Source organism: Accipiter gentilis, chromosome 15, assembly GCF_929443795.1.
Source record: "Accipiter gentilis chromosome 15, bAccGen1.1, whole genome shotgun sequence".
NCBI classification, from domain to species: domain Eukaryota; kingdom Metazoa; phylum Chordata; class Aves; order Accipitriformes; family Accipitridae; genus Astur; species Astur gentilis.
The window spans coordinates 16,961,214-16,988,841 of NC_064894.1; the positions used below are offsets into that span (position 1 = coordinate 16,961,214).

The 27,628-nt window shown below is 39.9% G+C and overlaps 1 protein-coding gene across 2 annotated transcripts; it reads right to left on the reverse strand.

The window, feature by feature from the left end:
* PNISR (PNN interacting serine and arginine rich protein) lies at positions 1 to 27,572 on the reverse strand. Of its 2 annotated transcripts, none has more exons than XM_049817628.1 (12): positions 27,441 to 27,572; positions 14,958 to 15,076; positions 13,517 to 13,702; positions 10,283 to 10,506; positions 8,414 to 8,600; positions 7,969 to 8,159; positions 7,220 to 7,357; positions 6,067 to 6,166; positions 5,302 to 5,355; positions 3,851 to 4,021; positions 596 to 1,697; positions 1 to 346 (listed from the first exon to the last, which is right to left on the reverse strand). In XM_049817628.1, the coding sequence occupies exons 2-12, from the start codon at positions 15,043 to 15,045 to the stop codon at positions 316 to 318; spliced, it is 2,472 nt and encodes an 823-aa protein (XP_049673585.1). In that variant the 5' UTR covers positions 15,046 to 15,076; positions 27,441 to 27,572; the 3' UTR covers positions 1 to 315. The 2 variants fall into 2 exon arrangements, with proteins under 2 accessions (XP_049673585.1, XP_049673586.1); XM_049817629.1 differs by lacking the exon at positions 27,441 to 27,572 and adding an exon at positions 26,616 to 26,860.
* Between the last annotated feature and the right edge of the window lie 56 nt (positions 27,573 to 27,628).

Sequence of the window (27,628 nt, forward strand, 5' to 3'; positions counted from 1 at the left end):
TTTTAAACAAAAAATGAACTAAAGAGCTTTATTGACATCACAGTACATTCAATAGTAATTTTAAGAACATTACAGCTGAAAGAGAATGGCCTGGTTTATATTCTTAATAAGCACTACCGTTCTTGAAAAAATGTAATACAAAGAAATCCTATTAGGTATTTAATTCTGAGCAGCATTTGGAAAAAATACACCTATTTACAGATAAAAAAAGGATTCTGGTTTCACCTACATAGCCACAATGTGCCTCTATAATGAGACAAGCCTTTTATAACTCATGGAATTTTTAAACGTCATAGCACTGGTGCCATAAATTCCTCAGTGTTTACGACGAGGAGGAGTCGTTGATCTGAAAAATAAAGGAAAAGGGGGAAAAAGTTAATTGGAAAAAATAAAAGACCCCCAAACCCACACACACTTTAGGCTTAGTAATTACTAGTTTTATAAGATTTTCCACAGTTACTTTTGCCTAAGACAAAAAATTTAATAAATACCATACTTTATTAAAAAAAAATTTTCATATGCCGTACACATGAAGACGAATATAAAAAAATTTAAAAAAAAAAAAGTCAGACAAGATACTTAAAAAGTATACTACCTTGATCGTGACTTAGACTTGTGTTTGCGGCTTGCCTTCTTACCAGACCTTTGAGATTTCTCCATGGAGCATGACCGAATATGCTTCGATTTCTTAGCCTTCTTTTCTTTACTGCTTCCTGGTGATTCAGAACTACTCCTTGCACTAGATTCAGAGCCTGACCGTTTTTTGCTATCTTTGGTAGAAATTTTTTTGCTTTCTTGTCTGGAATCCTGTCTTATTATTTTCACACATATTGAATCACTGCGAGAGAAAGTTCTTTCGCTGTCTCTTTTTCTCTTTAATCTACCGTCGTCATGATTGCCAGCCTTACTTTCTTTTTCCTCTTTTTTGGGCTTATCTTTTCTTTTTTCCTGATCTCTCTCCCTTTCTCTGTTCTTTTTTCTGTCTTTATCTACACCTCCGCCCTGCTCCTTCTTCCTTTCTTGATCTTTACCCTCGCTTTTATGTTTGTGCCTATTTCCAGTAGGGCTTCTACGCTGTTCTTCAGTTTTACGTCTATCCCTGCTTCTGCTGCGGCTTGCACGGTTAGCTCGCCTGTCTCTTGAACGGCTACTACTTCTACGTCTATCCCAGCTTCTCTCTCTTGAAGGACTCCGATTTCTTCGCCTCTCCCCTCTTTCAGCACTGCGATTCCTACTGGATCTTCTCCTTTCCCTTATTTTCTCCCTGCTCCTACTCCTCTCTCTCCTATTTCTGTGGGAGTAACTCCTGCTTCTACTGCGCCTAACTTTATGTGAAGGCGTCCGGCTGCGACTGTGTCTCTTCTTCCTTTTAGGAGAGGAAGAACGCGAAGAGCTGCGACTACTACCTGAGCTAGTGCTATAGGATGAACTAGATACAGTGCTGCTACTGCTACTACTTCTGCTATTGCTGCTAGTGCTACCACTGCTAGAGCTTCTTGACCCACTCCTTCCTGTCCTCTCTTTACCCTCTTTTTTGAGTTCTATATCAGGTGCGATTGCATTTGGAGATCTTTTCTTTTCATGAACCGTATCTGCTTCAATTTCTTTTGCTTCCTGTGATGCTGAGTTACTGTTTTGTTCTTTGTTGATAAATTCATTCATCTCTTTTGAAACTTTTTCATTTTGTAGCTTTTCTTCTGGAAAAAAAAGTATACAAAAGAAAAATGCAATTAATTTGGAGTAATATGTCAACAATTTCCATACTGTTACCTTTGCAAAACCAAATTTCCAAGCACTTTTCATAATACTTATAATTAATACACTATCTGCCATCATACCAACTACCTACCAAACAACTTGTTATTTTCTTTTATAATTCTGGAAAAGTTGTCCTCCTGGTTTAGAAAAAGTGTACAACCCAGACACTTTTAGAAGCCCTTGATGTTATTTCATGTTTCAGTGTGTATTGGGTCTGCGTGTCAAGGTTTTGGTAGCGGGGGGCTACAGGGGTGGTTTCTGTGAGAAGCTGCTAGAAGGTTCCTCCATGTCCGACAGAGCCAGTGCCAGCCGGCTCCAAGACGGATCTGCCACTGGCCAAGGCTGAGCCCATCAGTGACGGTGGTAGTGCCTCTGGGAGAACAGGTTTAAGAAGGGGAAAAAGTTGCTGTGGCACAGAAATTGCAGCTGGAGAGAAGAGTGAGAACATGTGAGAGAAACAGCCCTGCAGCCCCCCAGATCAGTGCAGAAGGAGGGCAGGAGATGCTCCAGGCGCCGGAGCAGAGATTCCCCTGCAGCCCGTGGGGATGAAGACCATGGTGAGGCAGGCTGCGCCCCTGCAGCCCAGGGAGGTCCATGGTGGAGAAGATGCCCACCTGCAGCCTGGGGAGGACCCCACGCCGGAGCAGGTGGATGCCCCAAAGATGGACAGGACTCCAAGGGAAAGCCCACGCTGGAGCAGGCTCCTGGCAGGACCTGTGCCCTTGTGGAGAGAGGAGCCCACGCTGGAGCAGGTTTTCTGGCAGGACTTGTGACCCCGCAGGGGACCTGCGCTGAAGCAGTCTGGGCCTGAAGGACTGCAGCCCGTGGAAGGGACCCACGCTGGAGCAGTTTGGGAAGAACTGCAGCCCATGGGAAGGACCCATGTTGGAGAAGTTTGTGGAGGACTGTCTCCCGTGGGAGGAACCCCACACTGGAGCAGGGGAAGAGTGTGATGAGTCCTGCTCCTGAAGAGGATGAAGCGGCAGAGACGTGTGATGAACTGATTGTAACCTCCGTTCCCTGTCCGCCTGCACCACTGGTGGGTGGTAGGTAGAGAATTCAGAAGTGAAGCTGTGCCCGGGAAGAAGGGAGGGGTGGAGGGAAGGTGTTTTAAGATTTGGTTTTATTTCTCATTACCCTACTCTGGTTTGATTGGCAATAAATTAAGTCCAGCTTATGAACTTGGATCACGACTTCTTACCATTGTATTCATCTGTTGATCTAGACTGCTCTTCAGCAGTGCAAGGTGACTACTGTGAAACCCTTTGACCTACATTATTGGTACAAAAGGACAAACCTTACCTTGTGTGGAGAAGCAGAAATAAATCACAGATTTTTTTTCTTTTTTTTGCTTTTCTTTTTTTTTTTTTTTTTTTTTTTAATATCAAACCTGCCACCTTCTCAGAGGCTAAGTGTGAACTGACTGGGTTCAATAATCTTTCCCTGGTCTTAGGTATAAAAGCCCAGTTATGAAGATGCAGCATATGGAAACAAACCTCAACTACAACTGAAAACAGCAAGTCCAAAGAAACTGCAGCCTCCCACTGTACATTCTGAAAGGTGCACTGCTCAAAATTATGTAACAGAAAAGCAAGTTTTTCAGATGACGTGAAACATCCTTCATATGCTTAGACTATACAACTTTAAGGAATCAAGTTTATATAAACTGCTTTCTGGTACAGACAGGTGAAATTTATCCCCTAGTCACAACTGAGATACTAATAATTTTTCAAATATACATTATACACCCACATGCATTTTTATAAAGTGATACTATTATTTATATAGTACAATATCTATAGCATATAGATATATATGCACCATGTCTGCTCTTTTAACACTGAAGTAGAATGGTTTATGGAAAACACTCCATGGATTTTTTTCTTATTAGAAGGAAAACAAGCAAACCCCATTTTGATTCAGTAGCTCAAATATCTTTTTTATTAATAATTTTTAATTAAAGAACATTATTTCCAAATTTGGCTTCAACATTTTTTTGGTCTAAAATGCGTTTTCTCTCCTACCAATTCACATATACTAAGTAGTAAACTCCATATAGAGCAGCATAGTAAGAAGACATTATATGATTTACCTTCTAGCTGTTTTTCTAGTAGTAGTTGCTGTTCTCTCTCTTTTCTCCAAAATGCTTCCTGTTTTTGCCTGATTCTGTGTCGTAATTCCTCATCATCAGTATCAGATGATTCAGAGCCTCTGTCACTCCTCTCATCTTCACTGTCTCCTGATCCATAACCACCCAGTCCACCTGCGTGCATAAAGTCCAGTCTATCACGAGGAAAGATTAAGCTTTGTTCTTAATATTTCTGTGGGGCAAAGAGGAGCGTAACATTGCCCTTCCTTCACTTCCTCTTCTCTGAAGGAGTCACTTTATGTTGTTTGACTGGTGTGATCAAGGCCCCCATATCTGCATTGATGCTCACTGTCTGGTTCTACTCCTTCTGGAACAGCTTGTCTATTTTCAGCAAGCAACCACTGTGATCACGGTACTTTTTCCATTGTATGGAAGGGCAAAAAAGCTGCCTGCAGAGATCGTAACAGTGCCTGCCTCTGTATCAGCAACCGGACAGAAAATGCCTGGGACCTTTCCCAGAAGACATCTCTGAAATGACTTCAGCCGCCTCCGTAGTCCAAGGCTACAGAACTTCTGAATGCCATATCAATTTTTCTATATTGATCTAGGAAACACTGCACTTTGACAGGTACAGAGATGGAACAGAAATGGACTTTCTTCTCCCCTAGAGATATTAATAACTACTGGACTGATAAGAAAGATAAAGTCTATTTAAACATCTGACATGGAGATATTTTAATTTCTTTCAGTCTGAGGTTCTTGTGAACTTTATTGAGTTAGTTTTAAAACATGTGAATACTTGTGATAATAACATTTAATCTAATTCATCGGAATTCCATGTAACTAACACATAACTGATCACTGACACTGCTGTAGTATGGTTTAGGTGATAAAAAGCATGTTAAGAAAGATCTTTTCCTCTTGTGTCTCAAGCTGGAATTTCAATCTCTTTTTCCTGTGTTGTTTCTGGTAATATATGATATGGGAGCCTCTGTGCTTATGTAGCTTTTCAATAAAATAATAATTCCAGAGATCAGAGTATTTTTGTTTATAGACTTTCACTTTACTCTTCTATCAAGTTTCCCTTCTTGTTTGGATGGATCAAAATAGGAGAAAAACATAAAACAGCATTCCTCTCTCTGAAGACTGCAGTGTGCTTCTGAAACAATCATACTTCGAAAAGTAAATTTATCTAAATTTTTTATGTATTTTCAAAATTAGGACAAGATTCTCATACACTAACTCACACTGACTAGTCCTTTACTCCAAAAACCATCCCACTTATATCAGTAGGATCACCTGTGGAACAAAGGTGCTGATAATGATAAAGTTATCGGAAAGTGACCCATACTCCTGGGCAATTAAAATCTAATTTCAAAATGCAATTTCTAGAAACGCAAGGCAAGAGCGAAACTCCCCCTTTAAGCCCTCTCAAAAATAAGGAACATACTTACCGAGTCCAGTGAGGGAAGCCAGTGCACTGGACTGTGCCAGCTGTTTTGCAGGAGCTTTGTATCACATCAACAACAGGAACAACATGTTAACACAAATAGCCACGATTTCATAGTCATGAGTCTATGGTATTGTTAAATCTACTACTATTGCTGTTCTTTGGAGGGAGAGAAGAAACATTAAAAACGCATCATCCATTTAAAACCACTTCTAGATTTTCTGACCCCGAAGATTTAGAATTTAAATTCAAATTAATAGTGAACAGAAAAAAACAAATATATAATCATATCCAAGTTACAGCATCTGCACATAATTTCAAGTTTCAGTAGTTACATATTTAGATTAACTCAGTTATGTTAAAATCTGTTATGTAAGTACAATAAATGTTAATATTGAAAGCAAATGAATTACTAATTGAGGACTCAAAGTTTGTATCTTTTCACTTCTGAACAGCTAAGAACTTGAGATAAAGATGAGAGCATTAAGAAACAGCTACAACTCAAGAGCCATTGACACACAGGTACCATTTTAACTAAAATGAATTGTATGAAAGAAATGGAATAACTGAAGTAACTCACAATACACTGCACAGGACAACAGTACATGATTACTGGATTTGTACTCTACCAAGTTGGATGCATTATACTGGAATTGTTTTGGGGGGATAACTATGGAGGTTAAATGTTCTAGAGACATGCAAATATAGAATATTCACAGAAGAAACTTAAAAAAACAAAACAAAACAAAAAGAAAAACCCCCAGCATACCTTTAGTTGCTTTACGGTGAACATCTTTGGCCACGTAGTAAATTTCTTCATTTGTGACATCTAAGAGAATCTCTGTCAGCAGCATTTTTGTCAGCATCATCTGAAGAAAATTGTATATACAATTAAAGGCCAAAACCTCTTGAATACATGCTGCATTCAAATTACATCCATGGAGCTTCACTTCTTTTGATGGCTATGAAAGTACTCTCCTGCACATTTTAATGACTTCTTTGAACAAACATGACTTAAAAACATAAATCTGGAACTGTTTAAATTTGACCCGATTTCAAAACTTTCAGAACAGTTTGTATTTTGACTGTGAACTGCACCCACGTGTATTACACACAGCTATCCAGGGCACGGATTCCTAATGTCAAAGATGATACACCAAATGAATATGTAAATGAGAAATGTACTTAGACTGATCCTATTTATTCTTAAAAAAAAAAAAAAAAAAAAAAGCACACTTGTGTCTGGTATGCAGTCTCACTGACCCCAGTCCTGCAAAAATCATCAGAGGTTACTTATATAGAATTTTATTATTACATATTTACTACAAAAATGGAAATGCTGGAAGCTAGTTCTCCAAGCTGCTCGGTCTGGCTATGTGCTTTACAAAAATATATTCATCAATGTTTTTAGAATTCAGGGCCTTCATTAACAAGGTTTCAGTTGCACAATTAACATACAACCGTGATTTCAAAGTACAAAGTTTCTGCAGACACAGTGAAATTGTTGCTGGTCTAGGAGTTAGGTTTCTAGCACTTTCTTGCAAGAATACATTTCTTAAATTCCCCTTCACAGGAAGTGAGGTTGAAGTGTAGATTTCAGATGGGTACATTTAATCATTGAAAGTTTTCAGAAATTTGACAGGTTAAGCAAAACCATAGAATTAATAATGATCAACGTAAAGATCAGAGCCATTACATTCTTTCACTATTGTGCTAAATATGAGTTATATAACCTATATCCTTGCCTATAAGAGAAAGACAGCATTATAAAGAGACATGCAAATATAACCTTGCTTTACTGTACGATGTGTACTATACCTCTATTGACAGTATCAGGCAGAGAAAAAGTGTTTTACTTTGCTACGCCTGAAAAATATGAGCAAATAGACAGAAATACTTAGTGAGAACTACATTATTAATACCATTTGATACTCCTTTTCTTCTTCTGTCATTTCTGGTTCACTTTGCTCCTCTTGAGGAGCCGGGGATGGACTCCTGCTGATTTTCCCAACACTTACAGCTTCTGTGTTTTCAGCATCTTCATCTTCCTCATCACTGTCCTACAAGAATAGCACCATACAGTTCAGGAAAAACTTAAGATGTCAAGCTCATTAGCTTCTATTTATGATAGTCACCTTGATTTACTTTGTACTGAAATCTGTATTACAATTATCATAAAACTCTATTTCTTTTCTCCCCTCCTAATAAACATGCAGATAAGAAAATACATAGTTGTCAGTTCACTGCCAGACAGGTACTTGGAACTGCAAACAAATGGGATAACTGCGAAACTGAAGGCAACGCAAGGGTTCCTAAATGGGCTCAGTTTAGCAAATACAAGTATCTGAATTTGTTCAGCTACTGATTAAGAATTCAAATCTTCAAAGACCATCTATGTTCCCCAAAATACAGAAACGAAAATAAGCCCAATTTCATCGTTTCTTTGCTACTACAGATCAAGTAATACACTTTTACCTCTCAGACATTAACATAACATTAACAACTTCAAAACACCAAGTAAATATCAACAAAACAGCAGCTTAACTTTACTTAAAGCAAGAGAAACATAAAGAGATAACCAGGAATACACAGTCTCTCTTTTGAAGAGACCAAAATGTTGATACCTTTCAGGAAATACAAACCTGAGCAAAAAGCAAACCCTTCTACTTACAAATTTACTTTTCTGAGGTAAGCGTGGGCCATCCCCTTCTTCAGCCTCCTCACTTTCCTTTTTTTCTTTTTTAGACATCTGTGAACGTTGCTGCTCCATCCTCTCCTTTTCCAATTTTTTCTGTTTTTCTCGTTCCATCTTTTCCAGGCCCTCACGAATCCAGGCAGGCAGAGTTCTACGCTTCACAGCATCTACATAAGCAAGGTTTATAATTTCATAAGATGAAAAAAACCTTTCCCCCAAACCAAAATACAAAACCAAAGCAGCAAACCCTCCACCCAAATACAAAAAAGCCATACATCTGATTGTGGGGAAAAAACCCATTTGTAATAGCTTTTTCTTTCCCTTCTTTTTTACTTTATGTAAAAAAAAGCTTTCACATTTTGCAATTCTTTTTAAAACACAGCTTTTATGTTTTTTTCATTAAGGAGTGGTTAACATGTACCAATCTGTGGAGGCTCCTGCTTCACAGGCATCGCAATAGGTGAACGCTGTCGGTCTCTGAATGAGGGTCTTTCCCTTCGATTTTGAGGAGGTGCAGGAGGTGCTGGTGGACCTGGCGGCCCTGGTGGTCCTGGCTGCCAATAAGGTGGATGAAATCCACCTTGAGGTGGACCAAAAGCAGCCCCATGCTGAAAGAGTAATGCAGTTTATTTTTCTTCACATGGTAACACTAAATACAGCATGTGTGCAAGTCGGTCTACAGAAATCCATGCAAGTAGGAATCCATGATTTCTAGGCTACCGAGATCTCTCAATCTCTTTTTCTGTCGTCCCCAAGAAAGAAGTTTTCCTCAAATATTTAATGAGTAAACTTAGATTTAAGCAAGGATGCTAACAAATCTGAAAGGGCTTCAACCAATTTCCTTTCATATTGTGCTAAATATTAAGCCCTATAATCACCATCTATCTCCAGCGGTTCCTTGCCAACCTATCAACAGAGCATGCAGTTAAGTGAAGAGTATACAAAATTAAGGTTTAAAAGTCTAGCTACATTAGCAGTCTTTCCTTGTAACTACAACATGAGGACAAAAATTAAAAGTTCAAGCTTTTATTACAAAAGGATTTTGCACTGTGCGCTTTCTAGTAATCATTGATGGATGTTATTGATATGGCTGATTAAAATATTAAATGCATAAATACGCAAGTTTAGTACAGACCCTGGGTTCTGAGCAAGCTGTACACAGTCCAAAAGTCACAAGTCTTGAGGCATACATGAGGGGCTTTTGTTTTAATATTTGCTGCCCAGAAATGCCTAATGAAACTATTTAAGAGGAGAGTGCTTAGGAAGAAAGTTACAGCATCAATTTTTTTTTTTTTTTTATTACATTCTATTGACTATTTAAGTCACTAGTGCTAGAAGCACTCTTCCATTACAATTTCAGGTCAAGCATCCCTCTGTTATTCACTGCAAAACAAGCCTTCTGTAGTATTTAGGGAAATTAATTTTAAGAGTTGGTCTCATGATAGTAAACAAAGGAAATTATAATAAATTAGTGTATTTGAAAATTATTGGTTCACTTCCTAACAATATTGCTGAACAAAAGAATTTAATAATAGAGAAAAGTAGGCCAGAAGACAGATATACATTTCTGCCCATCTTCCTTTGGGTTTGTTTATGAACAGGAGGTAGGTGTTTTAACAGGTACAGTTTGTCATTTATATCAAGGGCTTTGAAAGAATACTGAAAACAGGGGGAAGATCCAAAACTTCTTTGTGTTTAAAGACTTGTGCAATGCCCCCTGCTATTATTAGTGCTAAAACCACCTACAGATTTATTATGCTATGCAACTTATATGCCAGAATGAAGAAAAAAGTGGATGTGGATTTTTTTAGAAATACCATTGTTTATTCAAAGAATCACAGTAGATAGATATGGAAAAGATCAATGGATCATCCAGTCTATCTCCCTGCAAATACAGGACTGTTCCCTATGGTACATTATCTAGTGTATTTAAGTATATATTTCTGAACTTTATTTTTTTTCCTCCTCCTCTTCTTTTTTTTCTTTTTAAACACAAAACTACATAATGTTAATTTATACACTGGAACACAGTGATTCATTTTAATATTGCAGACAACAGCCATTTCTCATTACTAGAAAAGAAAAAAAACCCTTTCGCCTCAGAACAGAACTGAAAACTCTAAAGTCTCTTCTGTAAAGTATTTGGTAAAAATGTAACTTAGCAGATAACAAATTCTGTAGATGTTTGTAGAATTGAAGAATGAAAGTCGTCGCTAGATGATATTAGAGGAACACATCCACGGAAGGGACTCTGCGCGTCTACAATATTAAAGCAACAAATATGTTTCACCTGATAGTCAAACTGGTTCACTGGCCCCATTGCAAAGTTATCGGGAGGTCCCCCAAAGTTGTGATTGTTCTGGTTAAATATATGCCTGTTGTCAGGAGCAAATTCCCCACTGTCCTGACTGTTGCTGTCTTCAGATGGAGGAACAATTTCCATTTGACCTGGGGTTGGAGCCATCCACTGCTGATCTGGAGGTGGGTGAGGGGGTTGGTGAGGCATTCCCCATTCTGTTTAGGATTTAGAATACAATTCAGTACCAAGTTAGTACAATTAATATAAGTCACCAATCACTCAATGTTCTTGCATTTATCACAAGGTTCCTCAAAGCAACATGGATGATAAAGTTATAAAGAATCATCAATCTACAGACTGTATTATACTGTCTCAATAATTTCTTCAACTAAATGAAGTAAATACAAATAGCTGTAGCTGAACTAATACATGGGGGAGGGCAGAACTGGACAGACACAGAGACGCTGTAAATTTGTTTTTATAAATTTCCAGTGATATTGAGGCCACCATAGCACTTACGAATTGTGTAAGCTGTTAAAGAACTGCTCCTATTTCTCTATTTCTATGTTGTTTCAAAGTAACGAGCTATTTTATTCCTTTGCATAATAGACTTAAAAGATCTATTATGGAAAGCAAATGGGTTTGTGAGCAGCAGAACCACTGAGATCTGCTTTCCAAAGTCTTGTGTCTTTATAATGGATGATTCCCTGGATTCTCCAATATCTAGCAGAGGTCCCAGCATAAGCTAGTCATAAGGCCTCAAACATAAGTTACAACTGGCTAACAGATTGAAAAGGGTTTAAGGAATGAATTAATAGCTCATGTGGCCAAAAACTTTGTTGTCTTAGGAAATCAGCCTAAAAATTATGTCCACTATACAGATATTTATAGACTGTGACAGAACTACCCTTCTTTCACCAGTAACAGAATTAATACCTAGCCTCTCATGTTAACTCCTACCTTCCACACAGTCCTTTAATAATTCTTTCCATTTTTCTCATTTTTACTGTCCTTCTCACCTGCATCATAATTGGATCCATTACTGTAGCAACTAAAAATGGTTAACATAGTTTTTCTACCTCGTTGGTCTTTTTTTTGGTCTGTTCAAAGACTGTATCATTCCTTTCACTCTCACTGTCATCCTGGTAGGTCATGTTTAGCTGATTAATCAAATCTTTTTCCAGAGTTAATACTCCTGAAGTATTCTAATGGACAGAATCCTTTTTCTTTAAGTACAGCTTACAAGAGTTATCGTTCATAAATGTATGTGTTAACATTTGACACTATTTAAACGCCCAGTTTACTTCAACTCAACTGACTTGAAAGCTTGCAAGTCACATACAACAGATGCTGTTTTCACTTGTGGAACATGAATCCCTTCAAAATGAATTGTCTGCTAGTTACACAGTTGGTTTTCAGATTGCCGTTTTGCTTTTCTATTAGTAGTGTGTAAAGGACTTTTGGATCCAAAAAGAAACTTGGAGAAAGATGAACCTTTGTAGAAACAGAGTAAATACGTGAAGAGAACTTTGGCTAGCCATGCATGCTATGATTTAGTTTGTCTGCTGTGACTACTTTTACACATTAAGAATGACATCACGTAATTAAGGGAAGCTGGGTCATATCTGCATCAGCACGGTCTTCATCAGTGTCCCAAAAAAGTCAGAAAAAAACATATTCTTTGAATAATATACCCAATGATAAAAAAATGCATTGTCACATTGTTTCCCATTAACAAAAGCTGCTACATTATTCCCACTCAGGGTCTAAGATGTTTTCCTGTTCTGCATTTTCCAGGTGAGCTTGGAGGCCTAACATTTATAATTGTCAGTGAAATGTCTTCCTCACTTTTACCATTCTGTGACTATTTGCAAAAACTACCACATAATATATTATTCTCTTTCACCTCACAGATGAAAAAGCATAGGAGGAAGAACTCACCACCACAGGATCATATGAAAAAGAAAGTCATCCAATAATGACACAATATTTCTGTAAAAACCTCTACTTATTATACAGAAATACAGCTAGAATACAGTCTCTGTGCTGCCACACAGTAAAGTTAAAATTCTTACATGTGGTTACAATAACTTATAGCCCAGGACAAGTAGGTGAAACTTAAGTGAAAGGTCTACCTCCCTTTGTTATGCACACGTAAGAACCACCAATGACATTTTAAGCCTACTTTTATTAACATTGCACTTAAACAAATTTGAATAGTCACAGGGAAAACTGGAGGTGTTATTCTTTCAATCATTAACAGAATCAAGCATGAAGTGCAGTTTTCACCAAGACAACAGAAGGCATGCACACAGGCTTACTAACTACCTTGCTCACACATTTCAAATTGCATTATGGTGTGGTGATGTTAACAAACCTTTCAGAAAACAACTTCAGAAAAATTCTTAGCAGAAAATACCCAATCTCTACCCCATGCTTATTGCCAGTGTTATTTTATGAAGTTTGAAAAGGAAAATGACTTTTTGGCCAAAACTGAAGTTCTGAGGAAGAAATAAAGAACTGAAAATAACTGATACTAACAGAAGCGTTCAAACAACTTTAACTTACAATAACTGAAAAATTATGCAGGTGACAATTAGATAGCTAAGTCAAAAAGGGCAAATACTAAGTATATGAAACATGTAATAAGAACATACTTTACATACAGAATTTTGCTCATCTGCTTTTTCAAGATCTTAAGACACCTAAAGCCAGCATCTGCCAGTTATATTGTGAACTCATACATGTCAACATCATGCCAGCAGCAGGTATTACACTAAAGGAGAGAGCAACAGATGCTCTTTAATTCTGAGGCATCCTGTTGCCTTCGGTGCTGCTGTTCCTAGTGCAGTGGGATAAGCAACAAAACACCTAAGATATAAGATCCAGGGAAATAAATATATAACTGCAATTCACACTTCATCTTTCTACAACATTCAGGGACAGAACAAATCTTTTGCATATGTGTATAATGAAATCAGTTTATTTATTTTATATGGAGATTACTCAGTTGTGTTATCAGACCTTTGTGTCCTTTACTGTTACCCATTTTGTGGAACACATGTCTGGAAAGTAGTAGCTGTGATACTCAGTTAATTAGTTGATGCTACTGGTAGTTTTGCACCTTGAAACCTGAGGGACAAGGCATACTGACACCCAGAAATGTCTGACAGAAATAAAATTTCATTACATGAAAAAAAGGAATGGATGGGAAGGAAAACAAACCTGGCTGCCACATTCTGTTGAAGTTGGGATCCCCCTGAAAATTATTATGGTTGTTTGGACCAGACTCTATTCCTGAAATATCCTGTCCGTTTGGCATCATTCCTTGTTGTTCCACTACACTCTGTTGCCCTGAGGCTTCTCGCTGAGCAATCCATGCTTGAGCTAATGCAGCCCAGTCAATCTGGCCTAAAATAAACAAAGGAAATTTAAAAGGTTAGTATTCACATGCCTGAAGTTTAACACTCTTTCTCAGTTACATGTCTCATTGCTCAAGAGAAACAGGCAACATTTACCTTCAGCAAGTACCATGAGCACCATTAAAACTTATTCACAGTGTACAGTAAAACAAACTGAAAGCAAATGTTAGTGTACATACTTGCTGAAGTAGAGTTTCTCTGCATATGTTCAAAATGCCATAAAGCAGATTATTGAGGTTCACTTTAGCACTGAATGGGTGGTAGCAATACACTTTTTTCATAAGTGAACTAATTTTGGTATCAGAAAGAAATATATATAGCTTTAAATTCTAAACTCATGAAGATTCAAGTGTAAGAAGGACACATAGTTAGAAAACTACATTTTGCAATGTATAATCTTTGTATAACCTGCAATTTCTAGAATGCTATTTTATGTCACCATTCTCTCCTCCCTTTTTTTCTTTACTATCCTTCCTACCACTAAGTAAATTGCACTCTCAGATGCGGGCACTAGTATATCTTCTGCTCATTATTAAGTCAGGAAATCTCTCTAGCAAAGTTACAGAAATTGAAGTGACAGAAAGCAATGTAAAACCAGTGTGCCTGATCACTCTGACCAAGTATTAAATACACAACTCCACTCTCTTTATCCATTTCTGTATTCCTCTTGATACTTTAAATTGTTGTCACCTCATTCTCAATTTAAGGCATGTTATGTTCTATTGTTTAAAATGTGGGGTTTTTTGGTGGGGGAAAAAAATCCAAACAAAAGATCATGATCATCACTGCTGTAACCTAAAACAAATATACTAATCTTCCAGTGAGAGTTTTTCTGTGTATACATCTGCATTAGTACTTCTGCCACACAGGCACTGAATAAAAAGCAGATTTTCTCAAATAAATGGTTCAGCTTGGCTAAACAACTGACAGGGATACAGATTCTGTACAAGTACATGAGGTCTAAATGTTGATCTGTATGACTGGTAAAATGTTCGTAATTTGTCCAGGATAACTCAGTTTGATTGCCCGTATTTTGCATATTAATATTAACTATGTCAAAACATTTGGAATCCATGAATGTTTTCTATTTTTTCTAGTTGTTCAGAAAAGCATCATAAATGTATTATCTTGACAGCAGCTACAAAAAAGCAACTATCAGTCATGCTCTGTAACAAAGATTCAAAAATTCAAATTACAACAGATTTTAAAAAAAAATTAATCCACAAAGCTTTCTATATACTTACTTGGATCTTGCTGGTGCTGAAATGACTGCATCCACTGCTGTTGGTTCAAAGGCCATTGCTGCCAAGGTTGTCCACCTTGATCCCACATCTTTTAAGTCTTTATATAGTCTATATTTCAACTAAAAATAATAGTTGTATGTTTAAATAGATGCCCATGAAATATCACATAACTGAAACTTACATAACTGCAGATATAGTTAAGCCTTGCAAAGCAAGCTGAAGCAATGCTGGCTTAATATTTTAAGCTGGAGGAAACGGTTCATCCTTTAGAGTAATATCTGAAAATATTACTGTAAGATTTCAGAAGCCTAGTATGCTTTCTCTGTATTTTCGCAAAGAAATTAACTACAAAATGACGTTCAAGGAGAGATATAACAAGTTTGTAAGACAAGAACTCATCTGATAACAAATGCAATTTAAAGTAAGTCAAAATATAAAAACCATTACTCAAATTATATCCTTGCCTGTTTCTTAGGGAAAGATGTGTATTTTTCTATACGAGTGTCATGCAAGGCTGTTAAGCGAGACAGAGGAATGTCACCAAATGGTAAAACACATTGTTAACGATTGCACTGTAGCACTGCACAGGTACAAGACGGTGTCCACATACATTTTATGCATTGTACAGGCTCATTATAATTTCTAAATAATATAGTCTTTCAAATCTGAGAAAGAAAAAAGAAATACCACTGCATAATGGCATATTTACCACATGGTCCCTTAAAATCACAAGAAACATTTTTTGGTGCCATGTTGTGTATCCTCACTCAGCAAGCAGCAGCAGCCCTAGGACCTGACAACATGGGAGCTCCACAACCTGCTTTAAGTAAAGCTCCAGGACCAGCTTTGCAGGAATTTGATGAGGCACAGCAGTCTACCAGGTAGGTATGCCTATAATGGCATACCAGTTCCTTCCGGCCATTTGTACCTCCTGCATACACCTAACTTGCTACATGTGGAAGACCAGAGAGCGGCCACCGACGCTGCTCCAAACAGCTTTCCTGAAGACAAAGACTGGGCACAGTTTTGGGAACACTTCCCTCCAGGAACTGTTCCCAAACACCAGTACGGGTAAGACTGCACCGAGTGTGACTCCCTCTGTCCTATCCAGTCTGTTAACAACTTCTCAACAGGCTTTCCACTCTCAATTAATATATCCTCATGCCATTCAACACACAATCCTTGATTTCATGCCATAAAAACATCACCCACATAGGCTGTTTCAAACACTCCAAACTTAAAAGAAACAGAGAAAAATTCATTCCCTGAGGTCACAGGAGCAGCACACAAGACCTAGTTGTGGCTCACAACCAAGTGCGATACAGAATAGATGAATACAGCCTGTCCGCTTCAGAGGAAACAAGCTGAAAGCAGCCGGGGCCACTCGGGGTGGCCAGCCAGGAACATAACCCCAATGGTTCTTACCGAGCAGGACGCACACGGTCCACAGACAGAGCCTGCTTTCGTCAGACAGAAGAAGAGCAATTAGAGTGGATCCTGCTTGCAAAGGGATCTCGTGCTTAGTACTTACACATTCATAGAAATAATTGCATGACTGCAGAGGAAGAGAGCATCACACTACAAAAATGCACAACAAAAAAAGCTGTACATAATGTCATGGGGTGTTGGGTCACGCAGAGATGAATGTAAGCTCATATTTTGCATACCTCTGTCGAATTTTATTTTTAATCTGAAAAACTGAAGATCACCTTTGTTTTGAGACCACTTACATTCAAACCAGTACAAAAATTACACATGTATGGTTCGGATAATTTCAGTTGCCAATGCCTTTTTTGAGGGGCTTTAAACAAGACCAACTTTTGGAACAGGGGGGAGTACTGGGCAAAACCTACTTTACTATTTTCACTATCTTTTCTTGACAAAATAAGTATGGAATTTTTTCCATTTCAGTGATATCTTTATGATATTCAAACCTTTAGTAGGTAAAGACAGTATCCTTTTCTTGTCTTTTTTTTTTTCTTTTTACATTTTGATCTGTACCTAGGAAATTAACTCTCTTGCACCAGTTGAGTGTAAGAGTGGCTAATAATGCACTTAAATGCAACATTTAAGCTGGCCCTGCCATACCTGGCTCTCTGAGTATTCATCTATACCTATTTCATACACTAAGTATGAAGTAACCTCACAGACTATTTTCACCCTAAAGTAAGAAAAAGGTAACTGTTTCTTCCTCCCCTCAGTTCATCTTTCCATCCAGAATCCAAATTCTTTCAATGGTCAAAATAAACTTGTTTACATCTTAAAATAAAGTTCTAACAATTGTGGTTCAAGATAACCACCAGCCTTGAAAGCACTTTACAGCCTCACGGTGCTGCTCCCTTTGTTTCCAGCTGTTAAATCACACTAGCAATAAAAAAAATGTATTTCAGTAATTCTGGTAGCACTTTTTTTACCTTAATACATAATACCTTGGAAAAAGTTTGTGAAATTTCACTAAAATAAACTCAGCAAAAGATTCAGAAGATTAAATTATTTCAGCAATAATGTAAGAAGCAGGTTTGCACATAACTAAATGCCAAAAAATCAAATTTTCAAACAGTTAAAGAAATACCAATTTCTCTTACGGAAGTGTAACAATATTAAGAGCACCTCTACAAATTCAACTGAACTGGAACCTCCTACGCACAGTTTTTACTTGATTGGATCAGATGAGATTTATTTTTACCAGACTGGCTACATCTCTGTCCTAAAATCTTGGACATTATGGATTTTTTTTTCACATGTTCCAGCTAACACAATTAGCTTGTAATAAACTTTTGTACCTGTTAAAATGCCTATCAGTTATCTGTTTCTCATGGACGTTTAGTATTCCAGCCTTTTTTTCTTTACTCTCAGGCCTTGATCCTCACTACGGACAAACTGAAGCACTAGTCTGGAACATAAGAAGGTCTAAGGTAACAAATGCCTCTCCTTTGTATAACCTGCCCCAAGATAGCAACAACCTTACTATTTTACAAGGTGTTCAAAGAAATTAATTCAACTTTTTTTATTGGAGAGATAAATTATTCTGCAGCTATATCAACTGGCATCTGAAAACACATGAGACAGGCAGTGATTTTGAGCAGCAATTTTGGGCAGCAGCATTCGCTCCCCTCCTGGCTTCCCTCTCAGCAAGTTATCAAGCACTAGGACACCAAGGCCAAGTCCACACTCCTAAGGGAAGTGGTGCCGAAGGACTCCACCATCTCCCCACAAGAAAGCAGCACTGACCCAGGCCACCTAGCACTCCTCCTGGCTGCTCCAAGCATGTTTCAGGTGTCAGCACAGACCTGGGACCCAGCGGGCAGTTAGGAGATGTCTGTTCTGGTTTGGAAGGTCAGAGACTTTCATTCAGTGCCAGCTGGCTTCAGGGCTGGAGTAAAAAAACCCAGTCGGGTTTTAGTTGTTAGCATACATAGCTCCTTCTCCATCACTCTGCAATATAATATGGCCTGGAGTCTTCAACTTTCCCCAGAGAGATTATTTCACCTTATTATTGCTATTTTGGGGAGAGAAATCAGGTGGGGAACTGCAAAGCAAGAGGTCAAGACATGGAGTTGATTTCTATTTTGATGTACAACAGTACGACAAGACAGCAACAACTGCGTAAAATCTTGAGGAACTTCAACATTTGGTTAATTCAATTTATGCCATCCAGAGCAGACTGATTTAAAATCACAGCCATTTGAAACTGCTAATTTTAGTTTGTGAACTGTATTTGAAAGCTTTTAATTCTGTATTGCATTTGTACTTTCACTGTTTTCCTGAAGAAATGTTGATTTTCATAGGTTGGCAACTACAAAACATGCTGACTTTCAAGTACACAGATTTATTACCAAATTCAATGTAAAAACTTCACTAAGCAGAAGTATGTACTACACAAATACTTAAGCAATTACATCACTTTCTTTATGCAACTGTATATGCAAAAGCCCTTTTTCAAATATCATGTGAAAATTGGCCAAAACCATTTCTAATTTTCTATTTATTTCAACGCATCTTCATTGTTGTGCTATTTGTTTGACAGAAACAGGAATAGGATATGGAAGGAACAAAATTAGCATCTTAAAATATTTACAAAACTAACTTTAAGATATACTCACTAAAAGAGAAGACCACATGTATTCAAATTCTTTTAGTACTGAAAACTAAATGATGTATTTTAATATGCACTATTCAGAGGTAGTGAACATACAAGGTTTGTTCTAAGGCCTCTATCTGTATGGCGACCTGAAACACCAAGACATCATCACTTTCTGAGAAACAGACTTCCCTGCTTTTCTGCTCCCCACTTGGTTTCCTGCACTTTTTCCAAGTTTTCACTAAATGGTATAGGGTAAACATGAAAAAGGCACTTGATGTAAAATTTTCTCACTACAGAGAGGCTACAGGCATTTAAAGGTGGTTTATTGTCCTCACAAATTGTTTTGCTAAGCACTGCAGTTTTTAACGGTGTCACCTGCTTTTAAGTTTCAGAGGCAAACAAACTGGCTTAAGCTCTTTGTTTTAAGTTAGCATATTCTAAAAGATAACTACATAAATCTTATATACAGACACATCTACTAAATTACATGCATATAGGCTATTTGATGTTACCCTTTTTTACATAAAAGTAATGTAACTTAGTATATTGCTTGTGAAACTCTACTGAGAAGAGTATGTAAGAACTTTTCAACAGAATCTTGATATTGTCCCATCAGACGTCACTGACATTTTCCTTTGCTAGTGATGCTATTTTAAAGATGTCAAAAATAAAAACAGACTGAGGCAAGTCTTAACGTTAATGAACAAAACAGATGTGAGAATTACCAAAACAACACTCTTGAACCTCAGTGCCATAAACTGGAAAGCACAAAACACAGCGAAGAAAGTGTAGCCTGTTCTCAGTAATTTTAAATTTACTGCAACGGATACACCCCCAATACTGGGGGGGAGGGGGGGGGGGAACCAAACCCCAAACCAACAATGCCTCTCCCCCACCAAATCAGTAGCTTAAAGGCTTGAAACAGCTGAAACATCTTGTACTGATGTATGTGACAAGAAGCAAATGTTATTTTTCTGAGACACATCAAGTAGTAACAATGGAAAAAAAGCGAATCAAAGTCCTTTCCCACGTAATTAAAATCTGCATTGCCAAAACTAACTTAGGATGCTGCCGCATGAATTATAATAAGTTTTAATTTCTAACAAAGTTCCCAAATCAGCATCACCTGAAAGAAAGTGGCTTCACCTAACGCAATGGACAGCTCTAAGCCTACTTCCCACTAGTGACACAGGGCCAAATACACAGCAGAGCATCCAAATCGCAGTGAAAAAAGCTTTATTTTCCACTGAAAGGGCGGGGGGGGGGGGGTGAGATGAATACTGTCTAAAATCTACTAAATTCAAACATTAGCAAGACACTTACTAACAGAGGGTCCATCAACTGAGAAGTCATTAAAACACTCTGGTTCTGATGTCACCAGTGCATCCAACAGGTTTTGAAAAGCAAACAGGTTCAAAGAATGGACCCATTTTACAGGTACCTACTTGCAAAGGAAAATGCAGATACTACCCTCCCTTAGGATGATGGGTTAAGGTTCTTTTACTTAGCTGTTCTACCCTCCAATTCAATTAGATATAGCCTTTCTACTTTCTCTCTAGCAAACATGAATAAACAAAAGAACATTTATTGGTGCTTCAAGAGCCGTTCCCTGATGTCAGATCACAGAACAGGAACCTGAATCTATTAAAAATCTGTTTACCAATGAAGAAACAGAAGCCAATTCAGGATTCTTTTTGTTTTACACAGAAACACAATCACATGGGAAAAACACCCTGTCAATTCACATTTAATTTCAGTTATATATACTTAACAGAATATGAAAAGTTAATGTGGTATCTCAAAATTTTCCAAGAGTTTTTAAGAGCAGACATGTTCTGAAATATGTTCTGTTGTATGTTAAAAAAAAAATAAAAAAAAAAGATTCCTATTCAAAGGCTGGACCTACTGGAACTTTATTCAAAGGCAGGATCTGCTGAAGTTTTATTACAGCAAATTACTGGTACTAAAACATGCCATCTTTGAGAGGATTGCTGGTGAAAGCTCCCCTGCTGGTGATAAAAGCTGACATAGTGGCATAGATAGGACTTACCTTGATCCCCAGCAGATAGCAATATCTGAGAGCCAACAGCACCCAGAAAAATTTAAAGTTGGTGTCAAACTCTCTACTATTCTTTAGTATTTCACCCAACAAAAAGCTAGGTTAAGACAGAGAAAGAGCAGATATTTTAAAAGGCACCTTTCCACTCCTCTCCTCGATTGTGATGTGCACCTCAGCTACAGATTACACCTCAGTGTTTACCTGTTCTTTTAGGAAAAAAGGCATCTTCTCAACCTGCCTATTTGTCTGCAAAATAAGATATTGTCCGATACGTTTTTATGATGTGTCCAAATACACCACACACACTGAGAAGTATACAATTAGAAGCTACTTACCAGTAACCAGAGTTTTGAGTGATAATTCTAGCTCACCATTAACTCTGGGAGACTCCCCCCAGCACTCCCCACAAAACACAGTTACCTTGAAGCAAATTATAGACATTCACACTGATGTCAAATAGAGCATGGTTTCCCAACGATTTCCCAACAGCACAGTGCTTGGTGAAGGCCCCCGTAGTTAATTCCCCACTGATGCAACTAACCATACCTAGTTGGCCAGATGAATACATCTAGCAGACTCTTTCTTGCTCCTTCTAAGAACCTGGCATCATTGTGGCAATATGCTTCTCCCCAACATGAACGTTACACAGAAGCCGAACTACACAGAACACCTTACACATCAACAGTTTCTGCAGAAGAAAAGAACTGGCAATTCTGAGTGACTGGTCTCAGGAAATTCATGGAAGTGAAATATCTTGGCAGTGAAAACCAAGTATTCTTTGGAAGATGAAATTAAACAGGGTATTTGTTAGAAGCAAGATTACCTCAACTCCAAGAAATCAGGAGACAGCCTAGGACTCAGGCTGCCCCTAGGAGGAAAGTAGCAGGCACCTTCTGCTGTGTCACAAGCTGAAGAGATCAAGGTTAGGAAGTCCTACATCAGACATCAACGTCACTTGACCAGATATCCAGGACACAATCGACAGTCTGGTTTATTCAACTCTGTAGACAGATAGACTAATGACAGATGATTCCGGAGCCTACAGAACCAGAGCCAATAATCAAGAACTTTATGATGCAGAAGAGATGCTGTTGCATCACCTTTCTGCATCTCATCATCTCTGAACGGCAGGTCCATATGTGACGTGAGATGGCCTGACAAGTTTTACTTGCAATCTGAGCTCTAATACATAGCTGCAGAAGTTCTTCTGGTGACTAAGGATCTTATCTTGCAGGCCTTCTAAATAGGCATTGCATTTTAGCAAAGAAATATCCATTATTTAAATAAAGATGCTGAAATCGCAGGCCTTCATCCATACTTTGAGAACCCCTACACAGTCTTTGGACCCCAGGGTTTAAAGACAACACGCTCTTCTTGATATTCCTTTCATAACTCAGATATCTAGGTTAAAAAACAGATGTTCCATCTCCTGTAAGATAACCTGCCATTGTAGCCATGACTTTTTGACTATCTTTAGGTCTACAGAGTAGCTGAAGGGAAGGACCCCAAGAGGTAGGTGTCCTGGTTTGTAATAAACTACAAGTACTGTTTTTGAAACAAATTAATATTAAGTAACCAGTGTCATTAGCCAGGTAATCTTTTGGCATGAGCTCAAGACAACACAAGCAGCAAAGGTACATAAATCTCTGTTTGATGCTCTTTGTGGAGTTCTTGGGCTGCAGGGAGTCATCCACGTCACACCTTGAGAAGGATCTTAAAAGCACCACATACTCTGTGCACAGATCTTCCCTGTCCCATATAGGCTTAGGCTCTGGGGATGGACCTAAAGGAAAATGGAGACATCTCAGAAGCAGAGGTCCTTGGATCAACAGCCTGATCTCTTAATCTTTTCTGCAAGTGCCTTGTTCTAATGTAAGGTCTTTTCCTTTCATTCCAGGTAGTTGATACTGACTCTGTGAAGTTTTAGCACAGTGACTGAAGGTTTATGGTGAATTTTCATGATGAATTTTGTGGAAGCATTCAGTTGCGAACAGGATAAATCTAACCACACATTCACAACACCTGGAGCAAAGCCATTAGCAGAAAGACAGGAATCAGACCGATGCCAACAAGAGTTCAGGCTGAACACTGTTGCTTGAGAGCTGTTTCCGCCCCCCGCACACCCCTTCCTCCCACTATGCTATTGCTTCATCAGGATCACCATAGCAAAGACATCACTGATGAGACTGGAAGGACTAGCGGATAAATACTCCAGGGATACAACTCCAACACTTCACATGTTTCTTCCAAGGAATTACACAGAGCAGCTCATCCATGGTACTATCGACATGCAACCGAGCTGGAGTCCAAAGTCAATAAAGGACACAGACCGTGTAAGCTCCAAGAATATCTCTCTCAGTGTACTCCAAACTGGAAGGAAATGCAAACTGAGCTTCCACGGCTGTGTCACTGGAATAAAGAATACTTCACTGCAAGAATCTGTTCACAACAGGTATGACTGAAAAGAGAGATGCAAAGGAAAAATGGTCTCGCACACCCAGAGGAGCCCCTCTACCAAGAAGAAAAATTTAATGCAGAAAGGGTAGGGCAAAAAACACCAGCTGGTGGTCTTAATGTGGGAGACCCAGGTAAGTCAGAACACCTCTGCAGCTGCAAAGATCTGGGAGTATGGAAAAACACTGCACCCTATGCACCTGCATAGGAATGAACTCTAGGAGTTACTACAGAATGGCTGCAGACACACATTCACTCAGAGTCAGAACAAATGCATGCCATCACTCAGACAAAAACATACCAGCTTCCATTTTATTTGGGAAAATGAGTATTTACTACTACATTATACTCAGCTGCTGATCAGAAAATGAAACATTTGTGGAGTGAGTTAAGTTTGCAATAAATCAGAAAAAAAAGTTAAAATAACTGTCTTGACTGCTACTCTGTTTTACCCATCCCACTTTTAGTTGGTCAAAGACTTCTATACATCACCTAGGGCATCACCCTAAGTTGTTGCAGGTATTTAATGCCCAGATACTACACATCTTTTCTGAGAACCAGAAGCTACACCAATGTGATTGCTTGGATCTGTTAGCAAGATTTCCAGTCAAAAAAAGAAGTGTAAAATTCTTCCAGCCCATTTACAGTTGTGTATCACTAGAATGCTGGAAGTCAACTTCAGTTACACCACTGCATTTTTTTAGTATCAGAACTATTCTTTCTCAGATTGAAGAACAGAGGCTTTCCAAATGAGTAACCAAGATCCAAAATACAGAACCAGAAAAAGAACTGAAGAAAACAGCTTGTTCAGTATCTACAAAGCTATCCAGAACCTGGTTCACAGTCAGCATGTCTGACTAATATTTACAGTGCTACCAAGATGAAGTAGGCTGAACAAAGGCCAAATAGGAAAAAAAAAAGAAAAAAAAAAGTACTATGAAAACTTCTTCAGTGAGTCATTCAAGCAATGTAGCTTCCAAGGTCTGTTATTTTAAACTTAAATCCACATATCCACTGAGCTGAAGTCAACCCTTTTAAAAGAACAAAAGGACCAGATATAGGCAACTCAGGTATCACTTACTTATTTTTTGTATTTTGAAGACATTAAGGACAAACACATGCTTTGATTATCATAAAGCACCAAAACCACTACTAAAACATTAACTATCACAGAAACATCACAGTAACTTAAATAGTTTGAGTCAAAAATCTATTGGTTTTGGGGAGAAAAAAAAAAAAAGTCTGATCTGATTATTTTTTGCACATCATTCCACTAGAAGACCTGATGATAGATTTTCAATTAGCCATTTAAGGCAGCTTTTTTTTTTTCTGGACTGTCCATCTGCAACTTCCTCCTTCATGAACATGCTCTGCACAAAAAATTAATAGTACCAATAAATAAATAAACAAACTACTATTCCTCGCCGTTCATGAGCTGATATTACCCTCAATTATAAATACAGTTATCACTTAAGGAAGAGAGATCAGCTAGTAACGAAAGTAAGAATGTTTAATAAAACCTACCCACAGTACTATTTTTTGCCGAAGGCAGACTTACGATAATCATGTACTTCAGTCATGAAAAGAAGGGAGACTGAACACTCCTGTCTCCACAATACCTTTCCATAATCCTGCACCTAGCTGAAAATCAAACATCGTTAAGACTCCTCTCTACCACTACAGGTTATATGGTGAGTTGTCCACTAAAAAATTGTGCAGCTGCGCTAAATTTGTGGACTCTTCAGCCCTGCAATACCTCTGAGGCCAAAAGCGGAGAAACCACTCTTTAAGGACAGGAGTTTGCATGTCACATGTGACAAAGACAATACAGGAAGTCTCGTAATGGCATGACAGCAGAGATGACACAAGGTTTGCTGCTGCCCCAGACAAATTAAAAATCAGTAGCTTGCCATCTGATTTGTCACTGAATTCTTAGTAATGCTAGCGGCTTGTCCCTGGACAAAGCCGAGACTCCCCATTTCCCCTGCATTCTACAATCAGGGGGAGCTGCTGCATCTGTCACCTCTGTCAGAGGCACCATCTCTCACAGCATGGCCTGACTTTACAATTCAAAAGAGGTTTCTGACTCCTACACGATACAGCTATGCAGCTGGACTGGACTGTTATTTGTAACCCTGTCTTTGGAAAATGATGCCTGAGCATTGTCTGCTGGTAGACATGCCTTATACTTTGAAGACCACCACTCCTCGTCTTTAAAAGGTGGCTGACCCTTTGCCCTAAAACAAATCCTTTAGAGCATCCCTCGCTCCCTGTATCCCATACCTTTCAGTAAAGATTATTTGCATACATTTATAGGCTTGACTGTAAGAGAAGAAATAAACAACTACCAAGGTGGCTGTAAGCTCTTACAGTAATCTGTTTCAGAAAATTGGTACATTTCAGTTGAGGTAGCACATCATAGAATCATCCAATGGTTTGGGTTGGAAAGGACCTTCAGATACCATCCAGTTCAAGCCCCCTGCCGTGGGCAGGGACATCTTGCACTAGACGAGGTCTCTCAAAGCTCTGTCCAGCCTGGCCTTGAACACTTCCAGGGATGGGGCACCCACAATGTCTCTGGAAACCTGTCCTAGTGTCTCACCACCCTTATCATAAAAAATTTCTTCCTTATGTCCAGTCTAAACCTGACTTCTTTCAGTTTACAATGGTTGTCCCTTGTCCTGTCACTACAGGCCCTGGTAACAAGTCTTTCTCCACCCTTCTTCTGAGCCCCCTCTAAACACTGTGAGGCTGCAGTAAGGTCTCCCCAGAGCCTTCTCTTCTCCAGGCTGAGCAACCCCGGCTCTCTCAGCCTTTCTTCACAGGAGAGGCGTTCCACCCCTCTGATCATTTCTGTGGCCCCATCCTTGACTGCAAAGCCTAGCACATCCCATCCAGGTTTAGTCCAACGCCGAACTTTGTGGGACTGTCAAAAAAAGTACTGAGAATCTGTGTGGATAAGTGCTTAATGCAAAAGGCTTGCAAACCGGCGGCCTGTTCAAGGATCGATTTAGAAACACCCTGCATTTATTTGCCAAGCTACCGAACCGGGGTCGGGTACCTTACAAACGTTGCTGCGTGTGACGATACTGTTAATTTTCGTCCTCTGGAGCCCTCCAGCGGAACGGCCTCGTGGGAATAGCCACGAAACAGTACAAATATTCCATAAACGCATTCCGTCTGCGGGAGCCAGGCTGTCGGCACGGTCAACCGCCAACCCCTGGCGCACGTGTCGCCTCCTAACCAGGCTACCGAGCGGACGCTCTCCCCTGCGGCCCGCGGGCCGTTCCGCTCCTACCCGCGACCGGCCTTCCTCCGGCAGGTCCGGGGCCTGCTCGCGGGCGCTCCTCGCCGTCCCCCTCCGGCCACCCCGCCGGGCCCACAGCACCCGCCGCGCCTGCGGCCCCGGGCCCCCCGCGCGCCCGCGGGGCATGCGCACTGGCGGGTAACGGGACCCGGCCCCGGCGGCCACCGGGGACCCCCCGGCGGGGCGGCGGCGCATGCGCGCTGGGCGGGACGGGGTCCCGCGGGCTCTCCCAGGCGCCGGCCGCCCGGCGTCCCCCCGCGCCCCCGCCGCGCATGCGCATGCGCAGCGGGCCACCCGGGCGGCGGGAGGGGGGGTTCGGGGGGTGGGGGGGGGGGGGGGGGCTGGCCGAGCAGCTCGAGTCTTCCCTTCTCGTCCGGGCCGCCGGTTCCCGCTAGCGGCGGCGCCGCCGGCTCCTCGCGCCCGGCGAGCGGCCGCCGCCACGGCGCGCGGCGCCCTCCAACGCCTCCCGGCTCGGCTCGGCTGGGCTGGGGGAGGAGGAGCCATGGGGAAGATCGGGTCAGCTCGACACCCGCCGGCCCCCCGGGAGCGCTGGCGAGCGCAGCCTGCCCCGCTACTTACACTCGCCCCCGCCTCCCGCCGCAGGCGTTGCCGCTGCTACCGCTCGGCGGCCGCTTTCTCCCCTCTTTCGCTCCTCGTCTTCACGAACAAGACAATATGGCGCCTACTGGCGCTCACCCGGAAGTAAAACGCGTCACGGCGTTGACCCTTGCCTGGGACACGCGAGCGCCTCTCGCCGCCATCTTTGC